The sequence below is a fragment of the Salmo salar genome, chromosome 02 (genome assembly GCF_965601325.2).
Source record: "Salmo salar chromosome 02, fSalSal1, whole genome shotgun sequence".
NCBI lineage: Eukaryota > Metazoa > Chordata > Actinopteri > Salmoniformes > Salmonidae > Salmo > Salmo salar.
Window position 1 is genome coordinate 37,051,205 of NC_138292.1, and position 15,993 is coordinate 37,067,197.

General features: G+C 40.6%; 2 protein-coding genes across 3 annotated transcripts; one reads left to right on the forward strand and one right to left on the reverse strand.

Moving 5' to 3' along the window:
* Nucleotides 1–6,881: 6,881 nt before the first annotated feature.
* On the reverse strand, nucleotides 6,882–10,678 carry LOC106581844 (RNA-binding protein 8A-like). Of its 2 annotated transcripts, none has more exons than XM_014164264.3 (6): nucleotides 10,524–10,678; nucleotides 9,636–9,695; nucleotides 9,425–9,502; nucleotides 9,071–9,207; nucleotides 7,740–7,876; nucleotides 6,882–7,449 (listed from the first exon to the last, which is right to left on the reverse strand). In XM_014164264.3, exons 1-6 carry the CDS (start codon nucleotides 10,582–10,584, stop codon nucleotides 7,401–7,403), a joined length of 522 nt encoding a protein of 173 aa, XP_014019739.2. In that variant the 5' UTR covers nucleotides 10,585–10,678; the 3' UTR covers nucleotides 6,882–7,400. The 2 variants fall into 2 exon arrangements, with proteins under 2 accessions (XP_014019739.2, XP_014019730.2); XM_014164255.3 differs by having other exon boundaries at nucleotides 10,518–10,671.
* Nucleotides 10,679–12,889: 2,211 nt separating this feature from the next.
* On the forward strand, nucleotides 12,890–14,657 carry LOC106581855 (uncharacterized). The gene is made up of 4 exons (XM_014164277.2): nucleotides 12,890–13,069; nucleotides 13,422–13,490; nucleotides 13,805–13,922; nucleotides 14,245–14,657. The coding sequence occupies exons 2-4, from the start codon at nucleotides 13,445–13,447 to the stop codon at nucleotides 14,516–14,518; spliced, it is 438 nt and encodes a 145-aa protein (XP_014019752.1). The 5' UTR covers nucleotides 12,890–13,069; nucleotides 13,422–13,444; the 3' UTR covers nucleotides 14,519–14,657.
* The last annotated feature ends 1,336 nt before the right edge of the window (nucleotides 14,658–15,993 follow it).

The window sequence follows — 15,993 nt, forward strand, 5'->3', positions numbered from 1 at the left end:
TCACACAGAACTTTTGGAAGAGCTACAGAAGGAAATTGAACGTGACAAGAGTGAGGATTAATTCAATGTGGTGGCAGGTGCAGTGGTAACCGCCGAAAAGGAACTGAGTGTAGAGGGAAGCGATGTTGTGAGAAAGGTTGCCATCAAGTGGAAAAAGAGGGTTATGTGCTCCGGTAGCTCAGAGATGGAACCTGACAAGAGTGAGGGTGAAACACGTGCGGTGAGGACCGCCAAGTTCGTTCCTCGTCCCGATGATGACAGGGATGGTTCTGTCCCAGTGGGAGTGAGATTTGTGTAGAGAATGGATCCTTGTATTCTAGCTGATCCATATGTGGTGTCAGGTTGGGTGGAGAAGAGGTTGGTGAAAGTAACTCGAAGTGGACTTTATTATGTTTCCTCTGTCCAGAAGGAGCGGGCGCCCTGGACTACGGTACTAGGGACAATAACTGTGACTTGCTTTGCTCTTCAGAGCAGGGCACCGTTGAAAGGAGTGATAACGTGGGTAGCATTAAGTGTTGAGGAAGATCAGCTTTAATGGAAGATTCCTAGTGTCTGTGACACCCGTCGTTTGGTGCGACGCAGACCCGGTGGAGAGCATGGTGAAACAGAAGACATTGTCTGACCTGCTGAGTTTTGCCTGACAAGGTCAAGTTAGGATGTGTTAGTTATCTCGAGAGAACCAAAAATAGTACAGTGTTTTAGGTGACAAGCTTATGGTCATGTTGCAGTAGTGTATAGGAGGGAGATTGCTAGATGTAAGAAGTGTGCAGTAGGTAATGAGATAAAGGAATGTGAAGTATCGGTGGAGAAAGTAATGTGTGGAAGCTGTGGGGGTGCCCATGGGGCTGGTGATCGGAGGTGTCCGGTGAAAGAAAGATAGGTTGCCAGGGTCAGAGTAGTACTGTGTGTGTGTGTGTGTGTGTGTGTGTGTGTGTGTCCGTGTGTGTGTGTCCGTGTGTGTGTGTCCGTGTGTGTGTGTACGCTGAAGCAGTGAAAACAGTGGTAGAGGAAGATGGGTACAGGGTGAGGGATCCTGAAAGGATTCCTGGAGTATGCAGAGACCAATCGAGAGGGCTGGGAATAATATGTGCTTCAGTAAGGTGGGTTTCTTAGCATTCATAGCCATGGTTGTCAACTGTACTGCATAAATGGAACGTAAGTCACAGAAAATAGAGGTTGTGTGGTGACAGCTGCAGAGAAGTACTTGGGATAACAACCTCTCCCTCAACGTGATCAAGACTAAGGAGATGATTGTGGACTACTGGAAAAGGAGGACCAAGCACGCCCCCATTCTCATCGAGGGGGCTGCAGTGGAGCAGGTTGAGAGCTTCAAGTTCCTTGCTGTCCACATCACCAACGAACTAGAATGGTCCAAACACACCAAGACCGTTGTGAAGAGGGCACAACAAAGCCAATTCCCCCCTCAGGAAACTAAAACGATTTGTCATGGGTCCTCAGATCCTCAAAAGGTTCTACAGCTTCAACATCGAGGTGCATCCTGACTGGTTGCATCACTGCCTGGTACGACAACTGCTCAGCCTCCGACTGCAAGGCACTACAGAGGGTAGTGCGTACGGCCTAGTACATCACTGGGGCTATGATGCCTGGCAACCAGGACCTCTACACCAGGCTGTGTCAGAGGAAGGCCCTAGAAATTGTCAAAGACCCCAGCCACCCCAGTCATACACTGTTCTCTCTGCTACCGCATGGCAAGCGGTACTGGAGTCCCAAGTCTAGGACCAAAAGGCTTCTCAACAGCTTTTACACCCAAGTCATAAGACTCCTGAACAGCTAATCAAATGGCTACCTGGACTATTCATTGTGTCCTGCCACCACCCCACATTTCTTTACTTATCTATTGTTTACCCCTTGGTTGCTGCCATAGAGTTACATTAGAAGTGCCCATCCAAGAAGGCTCAAGGTCATTGGCCACAGATAAAATGACGTCAAATCAAGTTATATCTACCGTAGCTTTGACTGGACTGATCATGTCAACATCATACTTTCAAAATCTTAGCTAGCAGTCATCATCATGAATCAAGTCAACAATCTACTAGCAAATCCTTTTCAATCCTTGTCATATGAAAATAAATAATGAAGAGAAATTATAGAGAAAACGTATCGGTGCTCATCGGCCATTGGACATAAACATTACACAACAAGTTGGAAATTGCAAATTCAACAATGAGTGGTTTGGAAGGAATCAGTGGCTAACTGCAAGCATTGCAAAGCAATCACTAGCCTGCTATTCATGGGAGTGGGTGTGTGGTCCAAGTCTGGGTTTAAGGGTCTCTTTTCTAAGCTTAAAATGATAAACATTCAACATTGGCCATGCTGTCAATCCAGCAAAACAACTGGAAACTCGGAAGAAAATGAGTACAGACTGGAAAATACGTTTTGAACGGTCATCCAACTCGTAATTGCAAGTCGGGAACTCAGGCCTCTTTCTAGAGCTCTGACCTGAAGATCACTGACATCATCATGTTTCGACCTTGTTTTTTTCAGAGTTCCCAGTTGTCTTGAAAGCACCATAAATCCAGAGAATGCCAGATATTGATGACAAAATTTGATGACAAAATTTGCCCACGAAGGACTGCCGCGCCACCTTCTTGTTCAAGTGAGCACAGCACAACAAGGTGAGTCCAAAAATGTATTGTATGCTGCTGCTTAAGTGATGTAATATGCCAGGGAGATATGTATACTGTAGCTAAGAAAGTAATACTAAGTGTATTTTGTGTAGTAAGCTGTTAATAGCCCATGTGCCTCACCCTAATAATTTGGTCCCTTTTCCCCTCATAACTTAGCCTAGTGTTCAGACTTGTTGGTGAACATTTATTCTATAGCCTGTTTTATAGATATGTCATCGAATAGTGTAAGAGCTTTCATTGTCTGCTTATATGCCCCCTTTATTTATCCTACGGTTCTGGCTTGGTGTTCAGGGAGAATAGGGTCCATGTGCTGAATTCGGTCACTGTACATTTAAAAGTGCTGAACAAATAGTTATATCGACTACGTCCGTCCTAGCTCGCTCATTAATGTCTTAATCGAAATGACGGATTGCTTCTTATCCTCTCGTCGTCCCCTTATGCCATAGTTTGTACTTCTCAATTGTCAGTAGAAACCACATTTTATTTAAGCAAGTCAGCCATATCAGCTGTTTTTTTAAAGGTAAAAAAATGAGGCTGAATGAACAGTTTCACTGCCAGACAAGGCTCCACTGATAGCCAGGTGTAGCAGTGGTAAGGTGTTTGGACCCTGCTGCTGGGACTCTGCTGTTGGGACAGCTTTATGTAGGCCCTAACAGTTTGAGGGCACCGTTTGTTACCATTACAGTGCAATTAATGTATTGTTTAGTGTTGTGTAGTGGCTTTGCTGGCATACATCTAAAACAAAATGTGGTTTGCCCCACAAAGATTTACATGCTAAAATTGCCACTGGATAAGGCATATAACTGGGGATGGGTATAAAACAACAGTGATCTCCATCATTGGAAATTGAACAAATATGGAACTACCCAGACTCTGCCTATAGCAGGCCGTCCGACCGAACTGAGCAACCAGGCAAGACGGGCCTTAGTGAGGGAGGTGACCAAGAACCCAATGTCCACTCTGACAGAACTACAGAGTTCATTGTCTGAGATGGGAGAACCTGCCAGAAGAACAACCGTCTCTGCAGTACTTCACCAATCTGGGCTTTATGGGAGAGTGGCCAGATGGAAAGCACTCCTGAGAAGACACATGACAGCACGCCAGGGGCCTCATTAATATACCGCGCATACTGTATGTACAAAATATACCCCAAAATGTGCCTGCGCCAGTTTTCAGCGCAAAAGGTCACATTTATACACGCAAACCTCCATGCAAACTTTAGACCATGCATATGCTGGAAAGTAAGTATTTTGTGCAAATGTGGGATATGATGAAAAGCTTTTTTAAAAAAAGGGGTTTAACAGATTAACAAGAAAGCAACCATTCTTGTTTTAGATTTTATTTTTTGAATCTAAAATGATTATACAGCAATATTTTCCTTATTTATTTTATTTTCATAACCATTGAAAAGATATTCCTCACTTTTTCTGGCCATGATGGGTTCATATTCCTGAAGGAGCCATATAACAAATTACCATGTGCATCTCTGATTTAATTTGACCTGGTAGCCTAGTAAATATATAGGCTATATGTATTTCAGGTTTTGTAATATCATAGGCAGTGCGGTTTATAATGCCGGTATACAGTTGAATTTAATATTTTACATTGAAGTAGGCCTATGTATCAAGTTTATATTGTCATGTGCAGAAGTACAGTGAAAGGCTTTTCTTGCTTGCTCTTTCCCAATGATGCAGTAATGAATATCAATAGTAGGCCTACTATAAAATATAAATAAAAAAGTAAACTAGAACAAAAACACACGAGTTTGTCCTATTTTATTTAGGTTTGGTGGAAAAGTCGATGCAAAACATTGTTGAAATCAAACGATCTGCTGACAGGTCCACGACAATTTGCCATGGTTTTCACTAACGCATACATTCCTTTTCCAGATACAGCATAAATGACTGATAAAGATTAAAACATTCTGCCAACACAGTAAATAGGCAGGTAGTTTATGTAACATATTTGACAGTATGGGCTGCTGTGCCACAGTATGTGCTATAGGAGTGCGACATCATTTCCTATTTAATCTCAGAGACTATAAAAATATAAACACAATCTATTGATAAACGAAATATTAAACAACAATTCATCTTTTGCATGTGTTGGCCTAATGCTAATAGTTGCAAATTATACAGCAAATAAAGAGCGTTATTACAACCATAAAAGATGAAAGGAGGCGTTTCATCTAACTAATGCTAGTTCACGCAAGCACAGTTTTACTACAGGTCTGATTTATAAAGGAAACATGTTTATAAATGTCAATATTTGTATCTGCACTGACTTTTCAAAAATGGCGCAAGCACATATTTATTGTGAAATTTACATAACTGTTATGAGGCCCCTGGAGTTTGCAAAAAGGCACTCGAAAGACTGAGATCATTAAGACAAATGTAACTCTTTGGCCTGAATGCAAAGCACTATGTCTGGAGAAAACCAGGCACAGCTCATCACCTGTCTAACACCGTCCCTACCGTGAAGCATAGCTGTGGGGATGTTTTTCAGTGGCAGGGACTAGGGGACTGGTTAGGGTAGAGGGAACAATGAATGAAGTCAAATACAGGCAATTCCTTGATGAGAACCTGCTTCAGAGTGCAAATGACCTTAGACTGGGGCAAAGATTTGCATTCCAACAGGACAATGATCCTAACCATACAGCCAAAGCAATGCTGGATTGGCTAAAGAACAAGAATGTGAGTTCTTGAGTGGCCCAGCCAAAACCTAAACTTGGAACCCATTAAAAGTCTTGAAGACTGCTGTTCACCGCCACTCCCCATCTAACTTAACAGAGCTGGAGAAAATCCATTCTAGATGTGCAAATCTGATAGACATACCCAAGACAACTCAAAGCTGTAAACGCCACCAAAGGTGCTTCAACAAACTATTGACTCAGGGGTGTGAATACTTAAATTAGCAAAGATTTCTAAAACATGTCTCCACTTTGTCATTATGGGTATTGTGTATAGATGGGTGAGGGAAAAAAGTATTGTTTTGAATTCAGGCTGTAACAAAGGGGTATGAATACTTTCTGAAGGCACTGTACCTGTACATTTCATTATCTTGCATAAAGGTTGATAGATTTATATACATATACTGTACATACATACATCGCAGGAGGCTGCTGGGGGGAGAATGGCTCATAATAATGGCCGGAACAGAGCAAATGTATTGACATTAAACACCTGGAAACCATGTGTTTGATACCATTCCACTAATTCTGCTCCAGTAATTACCACAAGTGCCACCAACCTCCTGTGATATACTTAAGCAATAACGCACGAGGGGGTGTGTTATATGGCCAATATACCACACCCCCCGAGGTGCCTTATTGCTATTATAAACTGGTTACCAATGTAATTAGAGCAGTTAAAAATAGTTTTGTCATACCCGTGGTATACCACGACTGTCAGCCAATCAGAATTCAGGGCTCGAACCACCCGGTTTATAAATATACATATAAACTGAACAAAAATATAAACGCAACATGCAATGACTTACAGTTCATATAAGGAAATCAGTCAAAATAAATAAATTAAACCCAAATCTATGAATTTCACATGGGAATACAGATTAGATTTTTTATTTAACCTTTAACTAGGCAAGTCAGTTTAAGAACAAATTCTTATTTACAATGACTGTCTACCCTGGGCCAATTGTGCACCACCCTATGAAACTCCCAATCACAGCCAGATGTGATACAGCCTGGATTCGAACCAGGGACTGTAGTGACGCCTATGCATATGTTGGTCACAGATATGTTTTTAAAAAATAGGTTGGACGCACTGCCAAATTCTATAAAACAACATTTGAGCAGCTTATGGTAGAGAAATGAACAAATTCTCTGGCAACATTCCTGCAGTCAGCATGACAATTGCACACTACCTCAACTTGAGACATCTGTGGCATTGTGTTGTGTGACAAAACTGCATATTTTAGAGTGACCTTCTGTCCCCAGCACAAGGTGCATCTGTGTAATGATCATGCTGTTTAATCAGCTTCTACACCACACCTGTCAGGTGGATTATCTTGGCAAGAAAAATACTCACCGACAGGGATGTAAACAAATTTGTGCATAACATTTGAGAGAAATACTGGGATCTTTAAATTCAGATCATGGAACCAACACTTTACATGTTGCGTTTATACTTTTGTTCATTCAGTGTACACACAAATATATAGAAATAAAAACATTTGTAACATCCTAACAAAACATAATGACCATGGCACACATGATTCACTTAAAAATGCTTTATTCCCATGTAATACATTAAAGGCCACACAAATGCTCAGATTCCCAAAAGCATCTTAAGGCTAAGTTCATCATGAAAACCAAGGATCCAATGGTTCTAACAATGAACTTAGCCTTAATATGCTTTTGGGAAACATGGCCCAGAACATAACCAAATTAAACCTTGAAACAGAATAGATGGATCCATAAGAAAAAAACATACCACTACTTTAAAACAGTTTGTTGTTGATGCAAACAAAGTTTCACTGATCAGTGTATTTGGTGTTTTTTGTTTCAGTAAAAAAAAAACAAAGAGGCAACCCTACCATTTTGTTGGAACAACTCATAATTTTGGCTCTAAAGCACACTTGTCAGGGCCATTTGCAATTAAACAGTTGATTACCATAGAGACATCAGTAAAGTTAACGCTATTACAGAACGCAAATGTAATTTAAAAAAATAACCCTTTCAAGAGCAGATGACAACAGTCCTTGCTCAGAATTGGGGCTACGCTATGTGGGGAATCAACGTCGTCTCCTGTCTGGACTCCTGCTGCGTCTACGTCCACCACCCCTGTGGGGAACAGAGGGACGGTTAACTCAACAAAATCATTTACAACACTTCAAATTTACACTTAATCAGTCATTTCTCTTCCCCCCCCCCATTCAAGTCATGCCTCTGCACCCATTCTGTTCCCCTCTTCATATTAGACCCAAACAAGTCTCATCTAATACTTAAAATGTGAAATGGAGATATTCCAAGTTAAGCTCTGGGTTTTGCCCACTTGTTTCAAGTGTTCTCACAGCTCCAAACCCCTACAGTTACCCTCCACAGCAGACTACCGCTCACTCTACGACACTCACCTCCTCTTGCTCTTGGGTGGTCCTCTGACAAAGCCCCAGTCCACACTGATAGGCTGGCCCATCATGTCCTGGCCATTCAACCCTTCCATGGCTGCCTGGGCTTCTTTGTACGTCTCATACTCCACCAGCGCATAACCCTGTGATAATAATTGATGAGCAAATCCATGAGAAAGTCAAATTCTAGTCTTAATATTGCAATGAGAAGGGCTTACCCTTCTTGTCATAACAGTCGCAGGTCAACACGAGTACCTCTGTCAACCCAGACTAAAAGGGACAGGAAAACATACCGCAATACAGAAATGGCAGGTGTTGCTGTATTCCTAATTATCCCACAACGTAAAACGGCAGATCGAGGTGTTCGAAATGCAGCTAGTTCTTAATTAAACAGGCTTTTGCGTCGCCATGCTAGGTAGCTAATGCAGCCCATTGGATTCCCTGAACGTGTGATGCCTAAGGTTGAGATGCGCAGCTGCAGGAAGTGTTGTGGAATTCAATGCCCTGCTATAGTCCAACCACATCGTACTTAGTAACCAGTTAATGACTGTACAGACATTGGAATGGCAAAAATGGGTGAGGAGAATGCTTGTCAAATCCTAAATTAAACAGTGCTTCAATTGATTAACGACAATAACAGAATTTCAGTGATGGAAAAAGTACTAAATTGTCATACTTAGGTAAAAGTAAAGATATCTTAATAGAAAATGACTCAAGTAAAAGTCACCCAGTAAAATACTACTTCAGTAAGTCTAAACGTCTCTTGTTTTAAATGTACACTGGTGGAAAAAGCACATAATTATCATACTTCAGTAAAAGTAAATGCTATACATCAAGACTGCACTTTTTTTCTCTCGAAGCAAACAAGACTTAATTTACAAATGCAGTGTGTGTTTAGTGAGTTCGCCATATGAGAGGCAGTAGTGGTGACGCGTTATTATTGATAGCTGCGTGAATTGGACCATAATTTTGTCCAGCTTGAGCATTCGAAATGTAGCAAATACTTGTGTCAAGGAAAATGTACATATTTTCTTTAAGAATGTAGTGAAGTAAAAGTTGTCAAAAATATAAAGACACCGCCCAAAAAACAACATTACACCACCCTATAATTTTATGTCTGCTTTGCCATAAAGGAACAATTTCAACAAAAAAGCACATTGCCATTTGTCCATGTTCAGTGTAATGCTGCCACCTTGTGGCTTAAAATAGCAGTGCGCAACAAATTACACAATTATGAAACTCTCAATATTAGCCAGGCAAATTAACCCTGGCAAAACTGGCCAAGCAACAAACACCAAATTAAAATGTGCTGTGTAGACATGGGGATTCGGCCTAACCTTGAGGTAACCCGTTCTTCGGTCCAGGTTCAGATGTAGGTTTTTGATCTCTCCAAACTCCGCAAACTTGTCGTGGATGTCCTCCTCAGTGGCCTCTTCATGTACCCCAGTCACGAAAAGGATCCAACCCTCCACCGCTGAGAGAATCAAAAAACATGTCTGTGTTAATTAAATAACTGCCTGTATGGTTAACTAGGGCTACCACCTGCTATAACACAATATTTAAATTAAACTCGTATTGTTATGAGCATTTTAAAACTTGGAACGATGTACAAAACCACCGTTTCAAATCCACCCCCCATTCAGAAGTGACTGAAAAAAGAATGTCCACCCTAAATTCATCATGGCACTTACATCTCTGAGGACCTGGCTCGTCTCCATCCTGCTCCACTGTATCATAGTCCTCTCTCACTCTGGACCTCGCTCCCTCCTCTAGCACAGCAGAGAACAAAGGGAATCATGCATCCCACCACAAACACACAATTGTACACTGTCATACACTATTGAAAAATTGGAGAAGTAGAATACAGCCAGGTTAGGAGTCAGAACTGCAGTGGTAACTCACCTGAACCAAAACCTCGTCCCTTTCTCCTCTTTGCCTTCTCTTTTAACTTGTGGATGCTGTCTGGGGAATGAAGACATTACAGACACACATTAGTGAACAGAAAGTTAACTAATGACTTAGCTAGAGTATACCTAACTAATGAATAGCCCTTTTTAAAACAGCTAGCTACAGTAGCTAACTCGACAGAAAAAAAGATCTAATAACTACGTTAGTTGACAAGTTATTACCTTGACCTCACAGTTTACAAACAAATGAATTAGCTAGTTTGGTGTAGTAGTTAAGTTAGCTAGATTGGTCACATACAAGTTGAAAGGGTGTTAGCTAACATTAACATTAGTCATACGTTAATTTTAGATTGGTCTAACGTTAGCTATACTAGGTTAGCTAATTTACTAGCTAACGTTCAGTAGCTCACACGCTAATCGCCATCGGTTTACAATAGTCGACAGAAGAAATGCTGATTATGTAGTTGGTGAGTTATTAACACTGATCTCGCAGTTTCCAAACAAATTAACTGCCTACCTAGCTACCACTTGTGTTAGCCAGATAGCTTGCTAATGCGTTAGCACAACCTACTCGCCATCTTTTAACAATGCCAAACAAACATTTATTGCAGTAACTGGAAGAGTGGCAACTGTACACATTCGCTAGCTAACACCTATTGTTCAAACGAAATAGGCACAATTCAAAAAGGTATTACCAACACTACATTAGCCAAACAGCATGTTTGAATGGTCGCAACTAGGCCCAACAGTCAACACGCATCCACGATTTACGGATACTATTCACTCAGTTAGTCTAAAACTCCCCAAATACGCTCTGTTAGTGAGTCCATAAGCAAGCACAAAAAACCCCACAGAACTACTGTTTAATAAATTTTACCATCACCATCCTCATCCATAGCAAAATCCTCTCCTCCCGCTTCGTGAAGATCCAGTACGTCCGCCATGTTGTTAGCTACTGTTTTTGCGCTGATGCGCGTGAACGTTGATGATATCCGGGAAGTATCGCTGCCTGGGGAGTCTTCATTAGTCGGATTCCGAGTTCAAAATGTTTCGTCTGTTGCTAAACGTTTTGCAACGGAAATTAAAGTTTCTATATGACAAATGCAGGTTGGTCCCGTTCTGTTTGTTATGTTCGTTTCCCTTTGGTTTCTAGAGTAAACAGTAAACGGGTTCTGTTAACGGAATCCGACTAATGAATACACCCCTGTTATCAGAGACGCTATAGAAAGCATATAAATATAATCCAATATATTATAACTAGAAATGTGAAATAAATTAATACATGGGTATGGGCGTGCATTGTTCCCATCGAATTATTTGTGTCAGTTAGTTTCAATGTATTAGTTGAATTTCACAGATTTAAATGGCAGGTAGCCTAGCGGTTAAGAGCATTGGGCCAGTAAACGAGCTGACTAGCTGAAAAAATGTCGATGTGCTCTTGAGCAAGGCACTTAACCCTAATTGCTCCTGTAAGTCGCACTGTGTAAGAGCATCTGCTGAATGACTTAAATGTAAATTCTTTGAGCAGGGACAGCACAGCACACAGCACAGCACCTTGGGAAAATGTCGTCATAAAAATTAATACATCACATAACCTTGAGATGTTTGGTTACATGGCTAGAGGTGAGTTAAGCTGACTGCGTCCAGGATCCACCAAGCTGCCAGATGCCTAGAGAGAGAGAGATCTTCCTCGACAAAATAGGCTATGCCTTTCTGTAGGAGAGTTGCTGAAAGTACCAATCTCAGCACAATCTTTTCCCATTCCCTGTAGTGAATCATAGACCCCATACAAAGAAAGATGCAGAGATGGAAAAATAATGAAAGAACTTGGAAATACAAAAAGTACTTTATCCACTAGTCGGAGGAGGGTGATATTTATGAGAAATTGCTAAATCAACATCTAGGGCACATGTCACATTGGGATCTCTGGTCCATCCAATCTAATTTGCTGAGATAATTACATTCCTAGGAGAGATACAAAATAATGAATGAAGAAATATTACATATTTTCTCTCTTAATGATGTGTCTTTCTATATTCATTCATGCAATGTGCAATTTATTTACAGTATGTCAGAGGATCATTCTTGCTGTATGTATGAATGATAATATATATCATCATTACTTTAGATTACCCAGTAGAGAAAAAAAATCCAACAGTACAGAAAAAACTGGACATTGACCACATTAAACTATATAGCATGCGACTATGGGAGCACATGCCAGTATCTATGTCCTCAATCTACAAACTGAATAGGAAATGTCTGCTCTTTTGCTGACTCTAACTGATCTAAACCAAACCATAAAACAATGAAATTACCATTAGTTTCACATTATTACTGAAATAGATGTCCTCAGCAATAACAAGTTCATATACAAGCAATGTATCTACCATTCCCCTGATGTGATGGGTTTATCTGAGGCCCTCTGTGTTTCTGCCTGGTACTGTAACAGTAGTAATGTGCAGTGAGGCAATGGCTGATGGAACGTCCGACCTGGAAGGTAGAAAAGGTGTTGTCAGTCGTGTCTTTTTGTTGTTGTCAATCAGTCTTTTTCTAATGTGTGTTTAATGGCTGAGTAATAAAGACTAGCTCTTTAGAAGGGGTCAATTCAAATTGAAGTCAGTCAATTCAGGAAGTTATTTGAATTTAAAATCCCCAAAACTTTTGACATAAACAGCATCCCCTTTTCAGTTTATTGAGAACTCATTGACAACAGATGCCCTTTTTCAATTGTTGTTTACTGGTATCAGCCAGACTAGAACTTATTGCCTTCGATTCAAATGGACCCCAACCCTACACTACCAAGCTTTTCTCATTTGTGTTGCTGGGAGTTACTTCCCCAAAATCAATGTTATTTTTCTATAAAAATGCTAGCTCTGCCAATCATTTAGAAAATGAGTTAATAAAACCCCAAAACATTGGAAACAAATGAATGAAGGGAAAACAAAATAATGCAACTTCCTACTGCCATATATTTTAACCCAAATGAAAAGAGGAGGTTAACCTAAAATGCATACCCAAATAGTAAAACAAATTGGCATTGAATTTTTTTGGGACAAAACATTGTTCAAGAAAGAGTGAATCTATTAGTGATTGCATTAAGCCTACACAATGAAGGGATGATGGGATAGGTTGGCTTGAATGGCACTTTTTGATTCAACCAGTAATACGTGTTTTAACTGTGGTGCAAGCACCTTATCTCGAACCCAATCAATACACACACTTGGACTTTGTGTCATTATTAGGACAGGCAACACATCAAGGTTCATCAGCCAACGCTACACATTTGCACATTCCACCTCAGGTCACTCCCTTACATGTTGTAGCCAATAAGATTTGGGCCAGGCCCCTTTTGTCCAGCAGGAGCTATAAAACCCCTTGGCCCCAGACACAAGGTACTGTTAGGTCCAAGAACCACCAGAAGTAAAGGTAAGTCTTCCATGGTTTTCTCTGTCTGATCCCAATGTCTCAGTATATTGGTTTAGCACTTAAAGTTTAGCCTCATATTTATTGTGTGTCTTTTTGTTAGTGTAGTAGCCTCAAGAGAGATACATCAAAGTACTGTAAAGTTTTCATTATGACTACATGGTTAAATATGATGCCAATTTCTACTGCGATCTTAATGTGGTCAGAGTTTCATCACATTTACCTGGTTTCACCTAGGATAAGTGCAACTTCTGAAAGTGAACAGAATATCATTGAGTGTCAATCGTCATGTAGTGTACGATGTTGCATCTGAAACTCCCTGTTGTCGTCCTAATCCTCGTCTCCTCTCCTATAGATCCACCTTGCCCATCAGCAATCATGAAATTCTCTCTCGTCGCCGCCCTTGTTGTTGTGCTGGCCATTGGTAAGAATTCATTACATAAATTGTTCTGCAACAAAGAAAAATCTTTATGACTTTCTATCTTATCTGCATATATACTTAATACTACTCATGAATAGCAATTGAGTAACGCATAACTGATAAACAAGGTAATTCAGAGGATAAATATTTATTTGAAAATCAAGCCCTTTACTCCTCTGCTAATCTATAACCTCTTTAATCATAACTACATCCATCCTTGTTTTCAGACTGAATTAATACTGTGCGTTATAAACACAATACTCTGTGTGTAGTGAATGTGTGTAACTAAGTGTGTTTTCTGTGTGTGTGTATGACAGGCTGTGAGTCCAGTTCCCTAGTGAAGCGTGACATCCCTGCTGAGATCGAGACTCTCACAAAGTACTTCCAGGACGCCATTGAGACAGTGAAGTCTCATGAGCTGATCAGCCAGGCTCAGTATGTTACTGACCACAACATTCTTCCAATATAATAGAATACTTATCTTGAGGGGAGATTTTATTGCAGATCAACAAAATAAGTACCATCAACTCTGTATGGAGTTGAATCTCTTCACGTTTAAGATATCAAGTCATTCTAAATAGAACACTCATTCAAATTGTTACTATTCATTTTATTTATTCGTAACATTGTACTTGACAGGGATATTACATCTTAAACATCTCTGTTTTCACATCAGTACCATACAGTAAAGCTAGCTTGCTCCCTAAGCCTACAGCTGTTGGAAAACGTCTCTCTAAGTGTGTCTCTCTACCCATAGGGGTTACCTGGAGGAGGGTAAGACTCAGATCACGCCTCTGACCGACAAGATCCAGGAGCATGCTGAGAAGATCCAGGAGCAGATGAAGCCCTTCGTCAGTGACATCGAGAAGCAGGTGCGTCCCATCGCTGATAACCTGCAGGCCCAGTTCATGCCTCTGGTCGACAAGATGCAGGCCCAGTTCAAGCCTCTGGCTGATGACTTGCAGGCCCAGATGGAGCAGCTCTTCCAGACTGTGGTTGACCAAACCAAGGCTCTCCTCCCCCCCCAGTAAAGCTAACATTACATCCCCATAGAAAGGAAAAAACATCTCCACCTTGTCTGTTTCACCTGTGTCAAGTCCAGCTCGCTCCTTCTCTTGACATCATCTTGAAATGATGCTGAAATTTCACCAATAAAAGGCTTGAAAGGTGGCCATTTTGTCTGTGATTATTTTCTCTATAATTCACATGGGCACATTGCAGATTAAATGAATACACTGTGTACTGCTGTGTAATTTATTGAAGGTTAAAAGTCAAATTATGGGGTTGAAATTAGATACATTTTTGGCCGGAATTTGAAGGGAAGTGCTTATTGAAGTGCAAGTCAATATTTGTTTTGATATACTGACCTTTGGGCCACTCTATCATATAAGCAGAGTTGGGTAGCTTACTTACTAAATATAATCCGTTACAGTTACTAGTTACCTGTCAAAAATTGTAATCAGTAATTTTGGATTACCCATACCCAGTAATGTAATATTATTAATTTCAGTTACTTTTAGATTACTTTCCCCTTAAGAGGCATTAGAAGACAAAAAGGATCCATCAAACGCATTTGGTGTGCCATCATAGTGGTCTCTAATTTGTGGTCAGACTCGCTCAGGTGGAACAAACTAAATTTGCCCTTTTTTTCAAGGCTGAAATGAAAGTCATTGAGAAAAGGAAAAGTGTTATAATGTATTTTGTCGCAAGCAAGCAATCCAAGGAGTAATCATCTAGTTTTTCAAAGTATCTGTAACCTGATTACACAATTTTAGCTGGGACTACCTTTTTGTAATCAGATTACATGTACATGATTACATGCAATCAGTTTCTCCCCAACCTTGCCTAGGAGCCTGAGTTGTTAATATTCATAAATAGTCGTTTGTATTGGATGGAGTTTAGCATCAGCTACATTTAGATAGTTATATTAAGATATATTCATGTCATTTACTGTAACCTTGTCCTACTACACACACTAATTAATGCATAGAATAGAATGTCCAAAAGATGACAATGAAAATCTGCTCTGACTGACTAGATAAGTGGTGAAGTAGTATTGCTTGTCCTTTGTCTTGATGATACCATAGTTCTGTTGAATTGCCTGGGCAATAGGGACATGCACGGACTACAAAGTGCAATGAAAAAGAAAAGGTTACACAAACTCAGAAAAAGGCACTAACATACAGTCACGGTTACACATTTAATAGGCTACAACTGATTTACACTGTGGACAGGGACTTGAGCCAAGCCCCTCGATGTCGCGGAAACCATCATCTATGATCTGATCCATGCACTCACGGCAGAAGTGGTGTCCGCAGGGATGGCGCCAAAGTCTCCAGTGTTGAATGAGACCGCAACGCTGACAGCCGCGCAGCACAGTTGTGCATCGGAGAAGCCTGACATGAGTGACTTCCGAGGAATAGCCTGCCACGTAACTGAAGGGGGTCAAAATAATAATATATATATTTGTATAGTGCAATTCATAGGCCTAATCATCATCATGACA